This window comes from Lithobates pipiens, unplaced genomic scaffold, assembly GCF_037356315.1.
Source record: "Lithobates pipiens isolate NorthernLeopardFrog02 unplaced genomic scaffold, aLitPip1_a1.2 Scaffold_19, whole genome shotgun sequence".
Lineage (NCBI taxonomy): Eukaryota > Metazoa > Chordata > Amphibia > Anura > Ranidae > Lithobates > Lithobates pipiens.
This window is the reverse complement of record NW_027507764.1, coordinates 405,130,694-405,151,674: the sequence shown is the minus strand read 5'-3', so window position 1 is coordinate 405,151,674 and position 20,981 is coordinate 405,130,694. Positions and strand designations below refer to the sequence as shown.

The following is a 20,981-nucleotide window of genomic DNA, read 5'->3' as shown; positions in this document are numbered from 1 at the left end:
CGTCAGAATCTCCGTCCTTGTGTACAAGGGCTTAGTGTTTATATTGAGATTTTCAGCTTCAAATTCCCATATTGAAAGTGTAAATCATGTGAGTATACATTCAACTACTAAAATATTTAATATTTACCTCAACATACAAACATACACAAAATAAGCATAGAGTAAAAAATTCTCTTTTTAGTTTGTGTTTTCTCTCTATTTTTTATGAATGGGCTCCTTAGTTTTGTTTAAAAAGCTGTTTTAAATTCAAGTTTGTCACCAATTTTGCATGCTAATATGCCTAAAATAAAAAAGCCCCTGCAACTGAGGCATTTCATTGAACTCTATAAATTCCATCGAGAATACATTATACCGTAGTAAGATTCATTTTTTATTTTTTTTTGGAAATATATGGTTACTTTTTCCTAATCTCAAATATTGGTTCATATCCCCACACAAGACTTTAGTGCATCAGGAAAGTACAGCGGTTGAAAACGTGCGCTTTATGTTTAATGGCTTCCTCTTCCTCCCTAATTATCGGAATGAATGAACTAGTCTGTGTGATGGATTAAATGCAACACTTGGCCAACAGATTTACAGGTACAGAGCTTGCAGGTGATAGTTGCCAGATTGCTATATTCTGCTCTCCTGCATGCTGTCAATCATTGGCCTAATACATTAAGCATATTGTTTTTAACCTCTTGAACCCCTGTCAGAATGAAATTTTAACACAACAATGCTACAAAAAACCTCAGCATTCAAATTTTCTCCACAAAACAGCCTCTTGCTCTAATTTACACATGGGCAAAAGGACTAAGGCTAATCACTGCCAATGATCTGAGCTAAGGTTCAAGAGTTTGTATAGCCAAAGTTTTTTTTTGTTTTTTTGCTGTGTACCATTGGGGGGGGAGGGGAGGAATTTCCCTTTAATTCCTGTACTGAAGTCCCAAAAACTTTTAGAGGAAATCTCTCACAGTATGTGGAATTCCCCTCTTTGGCACCTTTCAAACGACAGACCCATAAGGTCCACCTGTCAGTTTTTCAGGCGGGCCAGATCAGATCTTCCATTATCCTCTAAGTATCCGTTTACAAAAGCTAAAACCCCATCCAATCCACTAAAAACAGACTGATGAGGATCTGTCTAAGTCCGTTTACATCCAACCACCCATAGAGGACAGCAGGCCAGCCCTCTGCCTGCTCAGCATGGATCAGAGGACAGATTACCCACTAGAGTCCATTCCTGTGGAAAAGGCCTTAGAAAGTTGCCAGTGGCACAGGTGTCCCTTATGAAAGGTTGACGCTAAATCTCCCTTTCTTCTTCAATGAAAATGGTTACCAGGACAAATTGGGTACTCTGAATTCCAGCCAGGACACTACCTGCATGAAGTTTGCATGTTTTCCCTGTGCTTACGTGGGTGTCCTCCAGGTACTCTGATTTTCTCCCACACGTTAAAGACATGCTGGTAGGTTAATTAGCTCCAATTTAAATGAGCTCTATTATGTGTATGTATTCATGTGGGATAGGAACTAGATTGAAAACTCCAGGGACTGATGTAAATGTACAGTATGTAAAGAAATGCATACATTGTTGTTGCTATATAAATAGCTACAATTAATAAATAAATAATCTCCTCCCATGGGCACATACAGCAATCAAATTTGGCAGAGGTTTCAACCCCTTGCCATCCTATCTAAAGAAACGTATGTCTTTACATACATTTGAAGACTGATTTACCTGGGTGTATGCTAGGGTTATGGAAATGAATAGGTCAGGGATAGTGTTAGATATATGTTTAAAGTAATACTAAACTCTGGGTTAAACAATTCTATAATTGTATTAATAACCCAAAAAATTATAATTAATTTTAATATTTCTCTGTGATTACTCAGCTTCCTGTTAAAGGGTGCCTCCATTCATTCTCCATGGTCCTTCCATGCATAGAAAGCACATGACTACAACAAGCGTGCACTGCTCATTCTAAATAAATGGAAGTAAGGGAGAAAAGAAGAGGTTTGGCAGCTCATGGAGAATGTTACAAGGAGGCAGGAAAAAAACAGTAAGAAACAATTTAATGAAAAATAGATGACAGGTCATTAGGTAGTGGATGAAAATAAGAATATAGTTTAGTGTAGTGTATTATTTGAAGGTTTATGTTAGATTTAGTTATACAAAATTATTTACCGTAAACTGAATTTTAAAATATTGATATACATTTAAATTTTTTATTAGATTTCTCTTCATCAAAACACAAAACCAAAACAATATATACTCAAATTTAATAATCAAATAAATAACCCTTCTATAATGAAAATGTAACAAAGCACGTTTCTTGGAAACCTCTGATGGAAGCAGACATAGTCAAAATCCCAAGTCACACGATAGTTCTAAACAATGGCTTAACTTAGCTAAACAGGGTTATCCCCATTGCTGTGCTGGTATGGAGCCAGGTAAAGGAACTATGGGTGCTTCCATGAAAGAATTGTGACATGTGTGTTTTGCTATGTGATGGCCTTTTTTGAAATGTAAAACATAGAGCAGAAAAAAAAAAAATTCCTTACAGAAAGCATTCAGAGATAATTACATAATAAAATATGCCTAAATAGGTCAACCCATATTTTATAGCATCAGTAGTATAGTATACTCAACAAAAACTGTATTTTGTTGAACTGCATTGTTGGAGTCATCCTTCCCTTTGTACGTAAAGGAAGAATGGAACTAAGGTCTTAGCAGTTCAGCCCATAGAGCATCAGGGAATGATCAGGAGAATCACAAATCCGCTTGGAAAAGTTACTCATTCTTGATTCCAGGCACTCTTATTAAAATTATTAAAAAAGAAGATACTGATAAGGAGTGGATGATCTTAAATATGTAACTGTTTTATCTTGAACTGATTATAGTTTTTTTAACCTCCCTGGCGGTGATCCCAAGTCTGGCTCGGGCTGGGATTTTACTATCATAAGCGGTAACCCCAAACCAGAATCGGGATTGCATCGCTGGATACAGGGAGGACACGGAGAAGTTACTTACCTTGTCCCCTGGATCCAGCGATGTCCTCCGCGCTGTGTGAGCGAGCCGTCCTCCGCTCGATTCACACAGTGCTGAATGCCGCCGAGCTCCGTTCCCTGCGACGTTACGGCGCACGGGAGCGGAGATCGGCGCCAAATTCAAAAAAGTAAAAGTACACAAAACACACACAGTACTGTAATCTTACAGATTACAGTACTGTTTAAAAAATTACACACCCCCTTTGTCCCTAGTGGTCTGTCCAGTGCCCTGCATGCACTTTTATATTATAAATACTGTTTTTTCTGCCTGGAATTTGGAGATTGTCCATAGCAACCAGAAAGTGTCCCTTTTTCAGTGTTTTAGGATTTGATTACATTATTGAATAATTTTTATTATTATTTATTATATTATAAACTTTATCATCCCCGGGATGTCTGCTAGACTCTGGTTTGAACAGATTTAAGAGAGTTATTCCTTATGCCGCGTACACACGACAGGACTTAAGTCCGGCAGACTTTCGACGGAGTTCTGACGGAGTTCTGACAGAGTTCTGACGGACTTTCCGAATGAACGGACTTGGCCACACACAATCACACCAAAGTCCGACGGATTCGAACGTGATGACGTATGACTGGACTAGAATAAGGAAGTTCATAGCCAGTAGCCAATAGCTGCCCTCGTGTCGGTTTTAGTCCATCAGACTAGCACACACACGAGCGGATTTCTGGGTCCGGCAGAGTTCTGTCGGAAAAATTTGAAACATGTTCCATTTCTAAAGTCTGTCAGACTTTTGCAAATCAAAAGTCCCTGCAGCCCACACACGTTCGAATAGTCTGCCGGAATCATTCCGTCAGACTTTTGATGTTGAAAAGTCTGGTCGTGTGTACGGGGCATAAGAATTACAGGACTACAATATAAAACGCCAAATTTCCATGCAAAATAATTGTACCGCTTTCAGCACCTAAAACCAGAACGAATCATACCCCCAGGGAGGTTAAGGAGGTTTTTTTATTTTTCCTTTTCTTTCTCTTTTTGCCCTTTACAATGGAAGACTCACTCACCGAGAGGGATGGGACACTCTTGGGGTGGATCATCCTGGATTCAGTTAGACATTTTGTATATTGCACATTGGGTAGAGCACCAGTATATATGGTATATGGTATTAACAAATTGAAACACAGAGATTATGATTGTATAAAGGTTAGATGAGGATTTTTTGATTATTATAATGCAGTATTATTATTTACTGAAATAGATCCGTAAAAACCAAAGGGGAATATTTTTTTTTTGGAAGAATATGATCATTTGATGTGCCACATAAGAAAAATAGAGTAGAGATTTATATTTTGGAGCACTTCTTCCCTTTTTTTTTTTCATTTTCTTTTCTTATTATTTTTTATATTCATTATTAGATGATAAATATAAGTATATAAACACAGAAATGAATGTAGCACTTTTTGAAGAATATGGGTAGAAATTAATTGTTCAGCCACTAGAAACAGAAATTACAGGAAATAATTCTTCTTTAACTCCTTTCTGTCCATAGTCTGTAGATTAATTTTCCCTAGGAAGCTAGATACATTACCCTACCAGCCCTTTCCACTAGCCAAGATCTTTTTGCATTGTTAAGAGAAGCAAAGAGACTGGGTGACGATGCCATTGAGTCTAAAACAGGCTATGTAATGAGAACGGATAGTTTTTTTTAAAAAATTTGAATAACATGTTGATAAGGGGGAAAAGGAGAAACCAGAGGGCGCAAAATATAAGCAGATTAAATATCAGCTTTAAATTAGGCAAATGCTAAACTTTATTTAACTTTAACTGTCTGTAAATCAATACTTACCAATTCTTCATTTACAAACTGAGAGTTATACTGTGCATCCTCTTCAGTCACTGTTTGCTGGACAAGTTTTTTGCAAAACAGCCAAGTGGCCAAACTGGCAATAAACATCCCAATATCTGGTACAAACAATCGGATTCCATTGCCAACGTCTGTATCCTTGAGGCTAGAAAAAATAAAATACATCATTATCTATTGCTGATTTTAAAACCTTTAATAACAAGAGCATTACACATTGTTAGAAATAATTCAATAATCCTGGAGGAAAAATTGGTAAAGTAATCTCATGGTAATTAATTATACATAAAAGTAGGTGGATAGAAAGATAGATAGATAGATAGATAGATAGATAGATAGATAGATAGATAGATCTTTTGTATTTTATATACCTAAAAGAATCATATTGATATATCAAAAAGGAATTATCACACATTCCTTTGCAATCAAACCAAAACCCAAATGTATCAATATATTATTATTACTTCACTATCACAATAGGTTTATCAGATACCACGTTTTAGAACTTTTGTACCTTTGTAATAAACAAAGGTAATGAATCGAATTAATGTGCATAATAAAAAAATGGAGCAAGCAAAATGATTCACACCTTGCACACATTGTGCCTCAGTATGTTTTTTTTTTCTTCTCTAGGCTCAATTCACAACAGTATAAGGATCCCTATTTTCAAAAGTGACAGTTATGAGTCCTCTATATAAGGCCTATATTTATCATATATAAGAATATACAAAAATACAGTCACATGGCTGAAAATAAAAAAAATCTTCGCATCTCTAAAGCTTCATGAATTGAGCTTATCGTTCGCTAAATTGCTAGAATAATTAGGACACAATATAATTCTAATATGTAAGAATGTATATAATACTTTTTTTTAGTCTGAACTATTTGAGTAATAGCAAGATATAAAAACTGTGAATGTTTACAATGAAATTCAGTCATCTCCTAAAAAAAAAGAGAAATTGGTCAAACAAAATCTGTGGTTTGCTCTGCTAATCCATTTGGCACGGCATATGGGAATGCAGACCAGGATATGTGTAGGTGCTTGAGTGATAATGAACATCCTCACTCTGCAAAGGGAAAATAACTAAGGAAATTACACATCCCCTGCTGTCAAAACATCCAGCTTCTTTTTTTTTGATACACTGTTTAATCAGGTTTAAGCAATTTTGAAATGCTTGTATTTTTTTTAAATTTATTTGGTGTTTGTGACAAAATCAAATAAAAACAAGGTAGGCCTAGATATTGGTCAGAATGAACGCTAACTAAAGTCCAGGCAGCAAATATTTTTATTTTCTTATAAAGCAACCATATCACTATGGGATCCAAAGTAAAGTAAAGCCAGCTTGTAAAAGAGTATGATATATTAGCTTAACTTGTGGCCTTTAAATGTCACCATGTGCAGATCAGTGGTCACAGCAGGTATCTGACACATCTTGGTGTCAATTATTTGCTGCCCCACTGTGATTTCTGTTGCTGGGTCCTATATCACTGCAGGCTATTGCAGCCTCAGAGAGAAACCACTGGGAACAGTGGAAGAGGTGGACGGAGATCTGCAACCTGGCAGAGGTTTATGACATGGATCGTTGGAAAGATAAGTACACGTCATCAACTTTTAATATTTTGCTTTACTTAACATCTTGGCGTCCGCGCTATTGCCGAATGACAGCCACAGCATGGACCTGAATTTCCAGGAGGCCGTCATATGCCGTCCTCCCCTTTGTACGTGCCCCGCGGGTGGTGGAGGCTGTAATCACCAAGTCACTGAGACTCGGGTGATCACAGATCCAAGTAAGGGGCTGGTCCCGGCCCCTTACCATGTGATCAGCTGTCAGCCAATGACAGCTGATCACACGATGTAAACAAAAGCTCTGTAATTGTTTTTCTTTCTCCTCAAGCTGACAGCATGAGGAGAAAAAAAAGTCGATCATCGGCATATGTGCAAGGGACATAGGTCCCGAAGAGGCAATTCTGAATCATCTGTGCCACCAGTACCCCCTGCCAGTGCCACCTGCCATTGCCACCTGCCAGTGCCCACCAGTGCCACCTATCAGTGCCCATGAGAGACACCTAGCAGTGCCCACCAGTGGTGCCAATCAGTGCCACCTAGCAGTGCTGCCTATTAGTGTAACCAACCAGTGCTGATCAGTGCCCATCACTGCCACCTATCGGTGCCCATCAGTGCTCGTTCATCAGCGTACACCAAAGAAGATAAATTACCTGTTTTCAAAATGTTATAACAAAATAAAAATAAATATACATATTTTTTTAAATTCTGTCTTTTAACAAAAAATTTAAACCGCAGAGGTGATCAAATACCACCAAAAGAAAGCTCTATTTGTGGGGAAAAAATGATAAAAAATTCATTTGGGTACAGTGTTTATGACCACGCAATTGTAATTCAAAGTATGTCAGCACTGAAAGCTGAAAATTGGTCTGGACAGGAGGGGGGTTTAAGTGCCCATTAAGCAAGTGGTTAAAGCAGAACTTAACTGTATCTGTGCACCAAAAACTGAAAATGCTTTGTAAATTATTTGTAATACCCAAAGTAAACTCACCCATCCATTTATATCTCCATGCTTTATTTGGTTGAGAAATCACTTTAAAAACACCACCTAACATTTCTAGCTGTTGCCATCTTGAGTAAGGGCAGATGATTCATGTAGCATTTACTTCTTGTAATCCATCTACCCTTAGCTCAAACATGCAGGCAGGAGGGTGTGCTTAGCTGAGAATGTCCCTCCTTCCCCGCTCTAGGTGAATGAAAAAAAAAGGCCATGAAGATTCCTGGGATGTATGACATCATTTTGGCCTAGGCCCAGGGGTCTTTAAACTATGGCTCTCCAGTTATTCAGGAACTACAATTCCCATCATTCCTAGTCATGTCTGTGAATGTCAGAGTCTTACAATGCCTCTTGGTATGTATAGCTCTGCTGGAGCGTCGTAGTTGGGAGATCCCTGGGGCCCTGGACCAATACAGAAAGCAATTAAAGAAACTTACAAAAAAAAGTTTAAAGCAATTAAATATAATATCAATTTACTAAGGCTAGCAGCATAAGAATTAAAAATAATTTAAGTGACACTCAAGCTTCAAATTTTTTTTTGTTTTAAAAACAACAAACATGTTACACTTACCTGCTCTGTGCAATGGTTTTGCACAGAGCAACCCCTATCCTCCTCTTCTTGGGTCCCCCACCAGAGCTCCTGGCTCCTCCCCACTGCTGTAAGGCACACAGAGTGTGGCTTGGCCCCACCCCCATCCCCCCTCACTGGCTGTGATTGACAGCAGCGAAATTCAATGGCTCCCGCTGCTATGTCTCAACCAATGAGAAGAGGGAGACCCGGGAGAGCCGAGAGCTCCCATGCACAGTGCTGGATTGGGATAGGGCTCGGGTAAGTTTTGGTGTGGTTGTGGGAGGAGCAGCACACTAAAGGTTTTTTACCTTTATGCATAGAATGCATGAAAGTAAAAAACCTTCTTTATAACCACTTTAATGTTGATTAGGAGAGTTTGGTTCTGCTTTGACTTTGAAAACCACATAGTGATAGTCACTTTAAAATGCTAAACAAAGTTATTTTACCTGTCAAAATATACTGTACATAAACTATGAAGACAAGAATATTAAAGAAAAAACATCAACAGCAATTCATATCTTAGGTTATGAAATACTGTATATCAAACAGTAGAGATTATTGAATACATACAATTTCAACAAGTTATATGGAGTGTAGACAACTACTACAGGTTACCAAAATCTGGACAAAGTCAGCCGAGTTGAATATTTTGTTAATGTCATTATTTTGAATATTTTGTTAATGTCAGCCCAGAGGCAAGCCTAGCACATAACTCAAGGGTTCATATAACATACAATACTAATTGTACACACATGTAACATACATAGCAGCATAGCAGGCATACAATGAAAAAGTGTACTTTTAGTAGGTACATTATTACCTAAGCCTAGGTTCACATGTGCAGTACATTTGCCTGCACATGTCGTGGTGGGTACATCAGCCAATTTATTTGAATGGGCTGCTGTACCAACAAGAAATGCCGGAAAAAAAGGCTCTGCCTCTTTTTTTTAAATTGAGCCACACTGAGTCATATGATGTCATGAGATTTGGCACGGGCGAAAATGTGCCACGTTTTCTAATGCATGGGGGTGCCACTAATGCCTAACTGGATCCCTTCATGTCTGATAAAGAGCATTTTATTTGTAGGTCGGGAACATTATATAATTTTGCCAGTGCTCCTAACCCACACAAGTGTAAACCTAAAGTCTAGAATAACTGTACATACAACCGTGCAAATATAACTTATTTCTTCTGCCTTATTCTTTCTGTACTTTGAGAGCTGCTTTCACAGACGCACTAAATTAATTGGACATTAGCCGAGTGAACTGGTGCACTGCTGCTATGAAGAAAAAACCCTCAAAACCTTGAGCTGCTGTATTCCTTGTAGGTATTCTTTAGGTCATACTTTAAAGAGTTAGTAAACCCTGATGGGTTTACTTCCTCTTTGATTCCCTGCAAAGGTAAAGCATAATGGACTACTATGCATCGCATAGTAGTCCATTATGTGTCACTTACCTGGCACAGGAGCCAGCAAAGTCACCGCTGTCCCCTGTAGTTCTGAGCGTCCATCTTCTTGGTGGGTCTCGCTGCTCCGGCGCTGCGCATGGGAGCCGACACTCGTGGCATATCGCCGCGATCTGCGGCCTGCCCAATGCGCCTGCGCACTACTGTCTACAGCGCATGCGCCGTAGACAGCGGTGGCTGTCTTCAGGTAAATATCTCCTAAACCATATAGGTTTAGGAGATATTTCTTGGACCTACAGGTAAGCCTTAATCTAGGCTTACCTGTAGGTCAAAGTGGTTTGTAAGGGTTTACAACCACTTTCATTTTAATCATGAATTAAAAAACAGTCCCTTCCACATACACTAGGGGAAAAAAAAGCGCCAATGGTAAGAGTGCCAGACCAAAGGATAAAATAGTCAAAATGAATTCCTTTACACAAAAAAACTGTAATGTGTTTCGGGGCTCAGAAAAAACGTTCCCTTCATTGAGGCTTCAGTTAAAAAAAGAACCTTGAATGCACTCAATAAACAGCTTTCCCCTGTGAATATTCCAAGGGGAGTTAATTGCTGTTTTAGGAGAATTAGGCCAGCCCCACACGGAGGACATTTCTTTCCTATAACCACGGGTTGCAGGAAATAAATTCTCTTTATTCCCAGTGTTGATGGGGGAATCCCTCCTTCTGGACCATTGTCTTCTCCGGGCGGGAGAAGTCATCCCCGCTGGGAGAAGACAGTGATTATCGCTAGCGGCTATAGCAGCTACTAGCGTTAATCACAACAGAATCCGGCAGGCTGGTTGTACCCAAGTTGATTGATCGATCAACTTGGTACATTCAGCTTGCCCATTAGCGGTTAGAATCTTGGCTGGTTCAGCAGAATCGAACCATGTATGGTCGGTCTTAGTGGCCAGCAGTATCTGTATGGGCAATCAGTCTTTTTCCTTGAACCATTTTAAAGGAATTACAATGTCTGTAAAGTAGAATCCCATATGAAATTACTGAAATTCTTCTTTCAAAATGTGATTACCTTACCTATGCAAGAGCCTGTAAGTTTGAGAAACATTGCCCTATAATGAGTAGGTAGAAACATGTTCCATTACTGTAATATAGAATATGGTTTAGTTACGCTCACGTGTGTTCCTTTTACACTAGCTTTCACTTATTTACCAGTTTTACTACCAGCATCTGGCAGTCATTGGGAAAACTTCTGCATTATGCAATCACTATAACTTATATCAGTTATATTTACATTTCAGAATGGATGTTGCATATTTGCAGCCACAATGCTGGGAGGCATTTCAAATATTTTTGGACTAAACTATTTAGTCTCTTTTGATGGAATGTGCTGGACATATTGTGGCAAAATGCCTTTATCTGTATGAAATCTGCTGATATTCTACTCACAGTCCTCGTGTAAAGGATTTCTCCAAATTAAATGTATTTTACATAGCAGGAATTATTCCATGAACCAGTTCTCATAATGTTTCTACAGCAGTGGTTATTTTGTCACATCATTGAATGATTGTCATAAAACAATACAGGTTCTCTTTTTATGCCTTGTACACATGGTAGGACATTCTGACCACAAAATCCGACTGATTTTTTCTGACAGATTTTGTCCTAAACTGGTGTTGCATACACATGGTCGGACAAAGTTGACGGAAAATCCAATTGTTCGGAACGTGATGATGTTTGTTCATTATGACGGGACTACAATGAGGCTAGTAGCCAATAGCTTTGGTCTCGTAATTTGATCTGAGCATGCGTGGCACTGTCCAATCGAAAACTCTCTACAATCGGAAAAAGTCCCATGGGATTTTTTTGTCAGAAAATTTGAGATCCCGCTCTCAAATTTTTTCCAACGGAAATTCCTGTCTGATAGAGCCCACACACGATTGGATTTTCCGACAATATAATCTTATCGGACCTTTTCCGTCGGAATTTCTGATCGTGTGTACAAGGCATTAAAGTAGTTGTGAACATACAATGTAATAGACAATTTATACTATAGCTATAACTACGCAGGGACTATAACTGTTTTTGCTTAGTTTCAGAAATGATCTTTCTTACCTTCTTCTACAAGGTTAAAAAGTTTTGTCATGTGGCCATACATCTCCTGATAGTGGGGGGACAGGGTTATAGGACACTGTTCAGACACATTGATTTACTAAAACTAGTGAGTGCAAATTCTGGTGCAACTGTGCATGTTAGCCAATCAGCTTCTAACTCTAGCTTGTTCAATTAAAGTGATTGTAAACAATCACCTTGTAATTGATCGCCATCACAAGCAGTCCAACCCCTCCCGCCACCTTCCACTGATCTGCCAGGGATCTCCCGTCCCACTGGCAAAACGGCATTTGGGGTCTTATTTATTTAAAAAAAGAAATAAGAAAAATAAATAAATTAAGGGACCCATCCCTCTGTGCTTGTGCGCCAAAGTAAACACAGTTTTAGTAAATCAACCCTGCAGTGTGCTTGTATTGCATAGTCTGTTCAGCCTGAGGCAATATTCAAGCTGTGCTTGAGCAGGCACGCTGTGATTGAGAGGAGGTGTGTGCCAAAGGCAGGTTCTGATTGAGAGGGAGGACATGGTGGTTGAACAAACTAATGAATACAGTTTAGCTGTGTATCTGCACAGTGTCCCGTACCTCTGAATAGCCAGCCAAAGGATGATAACTGCCCATGCTAAGGGCTCATGTATACACAAACTAAGTTGATTGCCGGTTTGCCACGTTTAAAAGGTTCCTATCCTGATCGCGATTCTTCCATGTTCAGGAGAAGGAGGTTGAGGGAGGTTGAATTTCCCCTAACCACAGCAGCTTTTAAACTCTTGTAAAAGCCTATATGTAAATGGACATACAACCTTTTATGGAGTTGAGTTTAGGAGCTTTGGCAAAAAAATACCAAAAGCTCATAAACTCGAGTTTAGAAGCTGTAGTGTACATAAGCCCTAACGCAGTTCAGCTTTTGTGCTTTAGGGTAACATACACTTTAAGTGTGGAAAATTTGCCTTAAAGTGGATGTAAACCCGATTCATGAAATTTGACCTGGGCACATATATCTGCAGTGTTTTGTTATCTCTCTTCAAAGCCCTATGTCCTGTAGCTGTCTCCTGCTTCATTCTTCTGTCATCAGCATAGTAACTCCTGACAAGTTCTCCTTCACATATAATAAAAACAGTTTTGGGTTAGGGAGGATTCTATAAATAGGTTGGCACTGAGCTGAACGATTCAACGAACAGAGCTGAAAGTCTCTACCTATGAGGAGAGGAGCCTTTCCTCCAATCAGCTGTCTTGGCTGTATGCCCAGGCTTCACTGCAGTGCTAACCAGGAAGAGAAAACCTCCTAACATAATCTGAACTTTCTAAACAGTATATAGAGATGAAGAGAGCAAATATACAAGTAAAACTTATGTAGAGAGATTTGTTTCATCCCTGTGTATTATCTGAGGCTGTTCACTTCACTGGGTATATGTGAGGGTTTACATCCACTTTATTATTGCTGCAGGTACCATTTATGCTACACAAAGTTTTATTCCTCTCAGTGGGAGTAATGCCGCGTACACACGACCGGACTTTCCAGCAGAAAAGGTCAGACGGAATCATTCTGCCTGATATTACGATCGTGTGTGGGCTTCATCGGACTTTGTTCTTCAAAAATTCCAACGGACCTAGAAATAGAACATGTTTCAAATCTGTCTGACGAAATCAGTCTCTATCGGGAAAACCGTTCGTCTGTATGCTGGTCCGACGGACCAAATACGACGCAAGGGCAGCTATTGGCTACTGGCTATTGAACTTCCTTCTCTAGTCCCATCGAACATCATCATGTTCAAAACAGACTTTGGTCCATTCGTGTGTGGGCAAGTCAGTTCGGTCAGAACTCCGTCGGGAAGACCGCCGGACCTTTTCTGCCAGAAAATCACTGACAATCACAACTTCAATAGTCAGTGCGGCTCTTCTGTTGTTCTCTTGTGTACACGCTGCTCTCAAACATTTGTTGGTGGAAATTCCCACAACAAATGTTCTATGGAGCATACACAAGGTCAAACTTTCCAACAAAAGGCTCACATCCAACATTTGTTGCCGGAAAATCCGATCGCGTGTACAGGGCATAACTGTTAAGATCAGCAGCTGAAAAGAAAATTTTAAAAAGCCTATAAAATAAAACATATGCAACCACCACATTTAAGGATTGATAGGATGCAATTAATTACTTTTTTGTTTTGGGTTTAATACTGCTTTATCTTTGTCTTGAAAGAAATCTTGAGTTGAAGAAAATAAAGTCTGCCTATTTGATTTAGTATTTCTGTATGAGTCACTGTTCTGAAAGTTAAGCATCAAGTGTCGAGTTCCATCCACATTTTCAATAAATAATATATAGTATTCTACCCTATCACAATGAATGCTGGCGTATTTAAAGGCTGTTGTTATTGTTGTAGGTCAAAAAAGTGACTTGGAGAACTACTATTTTCTGCCAATGAGCGCTTTTAAAAACTGAACAAACTGATACAAAAAAAAAAAATACACAACATAGTGCATACACTGCCAAAGCTTGTGTTTTGACTGGAGTTCTTCCTCAATATTTAACACCAACAAGCAAAAATCGGCTATTTTAAACTGATTCAAAGTATATTTAAACAACGGCATCCTGCTAAGTGTCAGCAAGAGGTGAGTATATCAAGCATTAATCTCAGACTACAAGACGCTGAGAAGCTGAATTTGTTAGCAGTTACTGGCTACGTTTAGAACTGTAATACAGCTTTTCCATGAGTGCTTCCTTTGACTCTCCTCACACCAGACATAGATGATTTCTTGTAGCCTGGTTGAGTAATAAGGACGTTGTGTACTTCTCATACTAAACACCAATGCTTTTTGTTACTCTGCAAACTCCTATTTGACAACTCAATGTTTTTGTTGCAGACTTTGCTTCTCAAATATTTGCAGGACCAAAATATTTAAAATGAGTCAGGTAGACGTGTGCACATTCCCTTGCTTTATACTGCAATTTCCTCAGATGTTGGACAATTGTCCAGAGCAAAAAATTGAGGCAGATTAAGCATTTTCTCTACTTCAATTTATGCAACGATGGCTTCACCAGTCATGGAAAGTAGGCATGAGCAAACTGGCCAGTGAAAATCTGGAAACTGCCTAAAAGGAATGTGTTTGGTTGGTTATTATTCAAAATAATGTTTTTGACTACATTTTAGATGTTTAATAGCCCTGATAGATTAAGCTTTAAGAAACACTGAAGGCACCGTCAAGTTGCTTAAAGCATGCTAAAGTGGCCCCTCCGTAAGTATTATCTCAAGTCATATTAGCATGACTTAAGCCCCAAACACACTCATCAGAATTCCTGCAGATTTTTTCCTTCAGATTTACCAAAACCATATAATATGAGGTCAAACCTTAGGAGTTTCAATTTGTACGCAATCAAGCAGCGCCTTTGCACTACATGGTTTTGGTAAATCTGAAGACAAAAAACAGCAGAAAAACTGATAGTGTGTATGGGGCTTTAAGCACCATTTAGCCTGGCTTAAATGCCATTGCAGCTAAAATCAGGGCCTATTTGAAAACTTTCAATATCTGCAGATTTCTTTTCCAACTTTTCTGTATCACACCTGACAACATCCAGAAATCCCATGAATTACAAAGGTGACTGTTCATATATGAGCGTTCAGACACCTGTAGCTCCAAAACCTACCTGAGCTAATTTTGAGGCAGATTTTGGCCCCATATACTTAATTTAGAGTATTTTTTTTGTTTAATTTGGTGTTTGTTGCATTTATATTTTTGGTTCATTATATCATCATTTGTTTACCATGACTTAAAAATTTTTATATTCAACTTTTTTCCACGTTTTTCTTTTTTCAATATAAAACACTGTGGCTAATAAGGGTTCTGGATAGTTAATAAAAAATTGCTTCTGAAATCTTCAGGAGCTTTTAAAGTCCTTTTAATTCCACCAAAAATTACCTTAATTTTACCTTACTCATTGACTTCAATGTATTTCCCCAAAATTGTGAAATTTTGCTAAAATCTCACAAAAATATCAACACTATCTTATTTCATGTCTATGTATTATGTTTATGACTAGTGATGGGCATATCTGCCCAAGTTCCATTTACCAAGGGTGCATTCATTTTTGTTCATAATTCCACAAAATTAATCACATTAAAATATATTATATTACATTTTGGCCTTATTTAGAGCTAATAGGCACAAAACGACTGCACTACAACACTACAACACTACTGCACAAAAAAAGCTATGGAAAGCTGAGCACTCCCATTGGTACATGTACCAATGAAAAAACATATTTTTAAATACCCTACAGTGGAGAGAGGTTGGAGGGCAACACTGAAAGTAGAAATACTGCAGAGATTACAGCAGTGTAAACTTGGTCAGCAGCAGGACAGTTTTATTTGGAGATAATTGGTCTAACTAGTGCATACCTAACTTTTATTTTATAAATGGGAATGGGGGGGGGGGGGGTGCGTTGAATGTGAATGATATAATATGAAGAGGTTAGGTGCCCACTGTTCTCACACTTTGTTTTTTTCCTTTCAAATGAAGCAGTGGTGTGCTGTGAGCAAAAGGCAGCTTACAGAACACATGCGTTTAAGCACCGCAAAGTGAGAAGCACTAACAACATAAAATATAAATTAAAAACCTGCAAAAGAAATGAAAACCCCAAAATACCAACTCTGAAATAAAACTCTTTTTTTTCACATGGTTTGAAGCGATTAGAAAAAAAAAAGTTAACATACAGTAGAGGCCCTATCAACAGAAAACAATATACCCCCAAAATAAATGAAAACCTCAAAATACCATCACCTGAAACAAAAGTAAATTTAAAGGAAGTCTTCCAGCAACAAAAAAAAAGTTTGCTATGGACAAGAAAGGAGCTGAAAGTAACAGTAGACCTCAAATCATCTACAAAATAAAATAAAAGAGAAAAAAGCCCTGAGTAATAAAGGAAAAAAAGTGGTTGATTGCATAAATAGTTAAAAATCTGAATTCAAGTACAATATCCTGACTAACCCTTATCTCTCCCTATGCAGTTATTCAGCTTTTCTTATGCTTTCCCTACAACAGCTTCTGAATTACTAACACTGTGGCTGTTTTGTGCCCACTTTTCTAGTGAAGGGGCTGACTTTTGCAAATGCTCATTCATTAGTCCTTCTAAGTCTGCTGGTCATAGTTTAAAGGCCATCCAGTACATGGTACAATGGTTTTCAAAACATTCTCCTGGGCTCTCCCAATTCTGTACAAAATTTGTCTGGAACCGTGAATCTTAAACCTGAGAACTTACATCAAGCCCATGGTAGCAGCGAACATGAACCCTAGGCCCCTTTCACACGGGACGGATCAGTAATGATAAGTAAAAAAAGCAAAAAAAATAGCTTAATTTGTATAAGCTTGGAAGCAAACTGCATATTGCTTCATATTCCTTATATATTATATAGTATGTTCACTCTTTATTATATCCTTTTTTATAGCAGGCATACAGTTTTACTTTTTTAATTTCAATATGATGACTGGGGACACAGATAAATCACGTCACAGGCACCTATTGTAATTGTCAGTGGATTAAAAAATTGCTGAATGCTACACATTCAAGGAGTAGACAATGCCAAAATATCAGCAACACAAACGTTCAAATTTACGCCCTGTTCTCTGGAACAAATTACACCTGACCACTTTGGATTCTTTGGGGTCACTTTCTTTGAAACTGCATCAAACAGATGGCGGAAGGAACACAAGTCTGGCAGAAACCAGAGTGTTACATTTGCCTGGCCCAGTGATTTGTTTATCCCTGCTTTTGTGGAAATTACAAGATCCCAGGTGTTGTTTTAGAAAGATGGATTCGATTTCAGTCTATCAAATCATTTTTGCTCGATTACTTAAAAGGATTTTTTTTTTTCACTTAGCCCAGTAAACTTGTGTTTACTTCAAACAGTTATCACAGAGGGCAATTTAAAGTGTATGTAGGGGAATATACAGTATATACACTCATCGGCCACTTTTTAAGGTACACCATGCTAGTACTGGGTTGGGTCCCCCCTTTGCCTTTAGAACTGCCTTAAAATGTTACTAAACCTGTATTAACCCAGATCTGGTGACTGTGGAAGACATTGGAGTACAGTGAACTCATTGTCATGCTCTAGAAACCAGTGGTGAGATTATTTGAGTTTTGTGACATGGTGCATTATCCTGCTGGATGTAGCCATCAGAAGATGGGGACACTGTAGGACATGGTCAGCAACAATACTCTGTGGCATTTAAATAATGCTCAATTGGTACTAAAGGGCCCAAAGGGTGGCAAGAAAATATCCCCCCACCATTACACCACCACCAGGACCATTCTCTATGAACACTCGAGATGATTATGTGTGAAAATCCCAGAAGATCTGTCGATTTTTAAATATTCAGACCAGCCCATCTGACACCAACAACCATGCCATGTTCAAAGTCACTTAAATCCCCTTCCTTTCCCAGTCTGATGCTTGGTTTGAACTTCAGGCAAGCCGCCTTCACCACATGTAGATGCCTAAATGCATTGAGTTGCTGCCATGTGATTAGCTGATTAGTAATTTGTGTTAACAAGCAATTGCACAGGTGTACCTAATAACATGGACGGTGAGTATATATATATATATATATATATATATATATATATATATTTTTTTTTTTTTTTTCTTTACTTCTCTCCAACATGTTTTGATCCTTTGAAAATGCTGCAAGTACCGACAAATGCCTGCCAGAAACCCAATGTGTTCACACCTTACCATTTGGCCTGACAATGTGGTATCTTTGCTGCAGTGTAATCCCACCCATTCAGAGTTGTTAGCCTTGCTTACTGGACTGCAGAACTCCCCCAGCCCTGTCTGGCCCTCTCCATATGCCTAAATCTTTTTTTCACAACAATACAATACTGCTCCCAAAAGCCTGTCCATATACCCATATACAGGCATACCCCACTTTTAAGTACACAATGGGGTTTATTTACTAAAGCTGGAAAGTCCAAAATCAGGCTCACTTCTGCATAGAAACCAATGAGCTTCTAACCCCAGCTTGTTCAATTAAGCTTTTGTAATACAACCTGGAAGCTCATTGGTTTCTATGCAAAATTGAGCCTGATTTTGCACCTTCCAGCTTTAGTAAATAAACCCCATTGTGTACTTAATCAAGAGGAACCAAACTCCCAGCAGCAGCCATTGCAATAAATTTAAAAGCCTGGTGATATTGTCACATGAACTGATAAAAGCTGTTCCTCAATGCATGATTGCACCACCTACATCTTGCATGAAACACTAGAAGGAGGGAAATGGAGATGTTACACTCAACGACTAAGATACCTTTAAACTTTTTTTGTTTTTGATACTTTCAAACTTTAGAAGGCACTGAATGCATGATCTGTGCTGTGAAATTATCATTCTTAACCATTTGCCGACCGCCGCACGACGATGTACGTTGACAGAATGGCACGGGCAGGCATAAGGGCTTACATGTACGTCCTTGCCTGCCCGCGGGTCGGGGGCCCGATCGGGCCCCCGCCCGGTGCCTGCGGCGGTCGGTATTCGTTCGGGAGCGATCCCGGACGAGGGGACGGCCATTCATTCATGGCCACCCCCTCGCGATCGCTCCCGACGAATGAAAATGTCCCGTCATTTCCTCTCCTGTAATGTAAACACAGGAGAGGAAGTGATGTATTCTCTCCTCCGTGTCGGTATTTTTCGTTCCGGCACCGAGGAGAGAGCATTGGTGAGTTGCACAAGCACTACACTACACAGTAGAACATGCCAGGCACACTCACACCCCCCCTTTACCCCCCGATCACCCCCCAATTACCCCTGCCCCCCCAGTCACAGTGACACCAATTGCTTTTTTTTTTTTTTTTTTTTTGCATTGGTGTCATTTGTGACTGTAATAACTGTTAGGGCAGTTAGGGTTAGCCCCCTTTAGTTCTAATGTGCCCCCTAACCCCCCAATAAAGGTTTAACCCCGTGATCACCCCCCCTCGCCAGTGTCACTAAGGCTGGGTTCACATTGCAGCGGTTTATGAGAACGAATGTGATTCGCACCGCACTGCAGTGCAAATCACATCCGATCTCTGTGCGATTCGAGTTCAGCCATACAGATAGTATGGCTGAATTCGTGTCGCACCCGCCGCACCCGCCGCACCCGCCGCAAATTCGCACGGGACCCTTTTTTTGTCCCGCAGCAGAATCGGATCGCATGGGTGTTCACACCATGCGATCCGAGTTTGCAGATCGCACTGCGATATGCGAACTGATCTGGGGGTGTCATTAACATTTCACTGACACTCCCAGCAGTTCGCATAGGGCAGTGTGAACTGCCGCCGGGAGGCATGCGATGCGGGAACCCGCCGCGGATTCATGGCGTTCCCGCATCGCTCCAGTGTGAACCCAGCCTAATAAGCGATCATTTTTCTGATCGCTGTATTAGTGTCACAGGTGACGCTAGTTAGGCAGGTAGGTATTTAGGTTCGCCGCAGCTTTTTATAGCGCCAGGGACCCCCATATACTACCGCATAAAGCCCCCTGATTTCCCCCTAGTTAACCCTTTCACCAGTGATCACCATATAACTGTTACAGGTGACGCTGGTTGGTTAGTTATTTTTTTATAGTTTCAGGGCACCCGCCATTTATTACCTAATAAAGGTTTAACCCCCTGATCACCCGGTGGGTGTCATTTGTGACTGTAATAACTGTTAGGGCAGTTAGGGTTAGCCCCCTTTAGTTCTAAGGTACCCCCCTAACCCCCCCAATAAAGGTTTAACCCCGTGATCACCCCCCGTCGCCAGTGTCACTAAGGCTGGGTTCACATTGCAGCGGTTTATGAGAACGGATGTGATTCGCACCGCACTGCAGTGCAAATCACATCCGATCTCTGTGCGATTCGAGTTCAGCCATACAGATAGTATGGCTGAATTCGTGTCGCACCCGCCGCACCCGCCGCAAACTCGCACGGGACCCTTTTTTTGGTCCGCAGCAGAATCGGATCGCATGGGTGTTCACACCATGCGAACCGAGTTTGCAGATCGCACTGCGATATGCGAACTGATCTGGGGGTGTCATTAACATTTCACTGACACTCCCAGCAGTTCGCATAGGGCAGTGTGAACTGCCGCCGGGAGGCATGTGATGCGGGAACCCGCCGCGCATTCGTGGCGTTCCCACATCACTCCAGTGTGAACCCAGCCTAATAAGCGATCGTTTTTCTGATCACTGTATTAGTGTCACAGGTGACGCTAGTTAGGCAGGTAGGTATTTAGGTTCGCCGCAGCTTTTTATAGCGCCAGGGACCCCCATATACTACCGCATAAAGCCCCCTGATTGCCCCCTAGTTAACCCTTTCACCAGTGATCACCATATAACTGTTACAGGTGACGCTGGTTGGTTAGTTATTTTTTTTATAGTTTCAGGGCACCCGCCATTTATTACCTAGTCTCACTAGTGTACCCCTAAATTTAGGGGTGTCTACTTTCCAAAATGGGGTCATTTGGGGGGGGTTTGTGCCATCTTGGCATTTTATGG

The 20,981-nt window shown here is 39.9% G+C and overlaps 1 protein-coding gene across 7 annotated transcripts in view; it reads right to left on the bottom strand.

Annotated features, from left to right (window-relative positions):
* Nucleotides 1-20,981, bottom strand: part of PIEZO2 (piezo type mechanosensitive ion channel component 2) — a 503,501-nt gene that overhangs the window by 186,164 nt on the left and 296,356 nt on the right. For all 7 annotated transcript variants that reach the window (XM_077492436.1, XM_077492435.1, XM_077492439.1 and 4 more), the window contains exon 5: nucleotides 4,830-4,992. In XM_077492436.1, coding sequence (XP_077348562.1) covers nucleotides 4,830-4,992 — 163 coding nt within the window. The remainder of the gene's footprint in view (nucleotides 1-4,829; nucleotides 4,993-20,981) is intronic.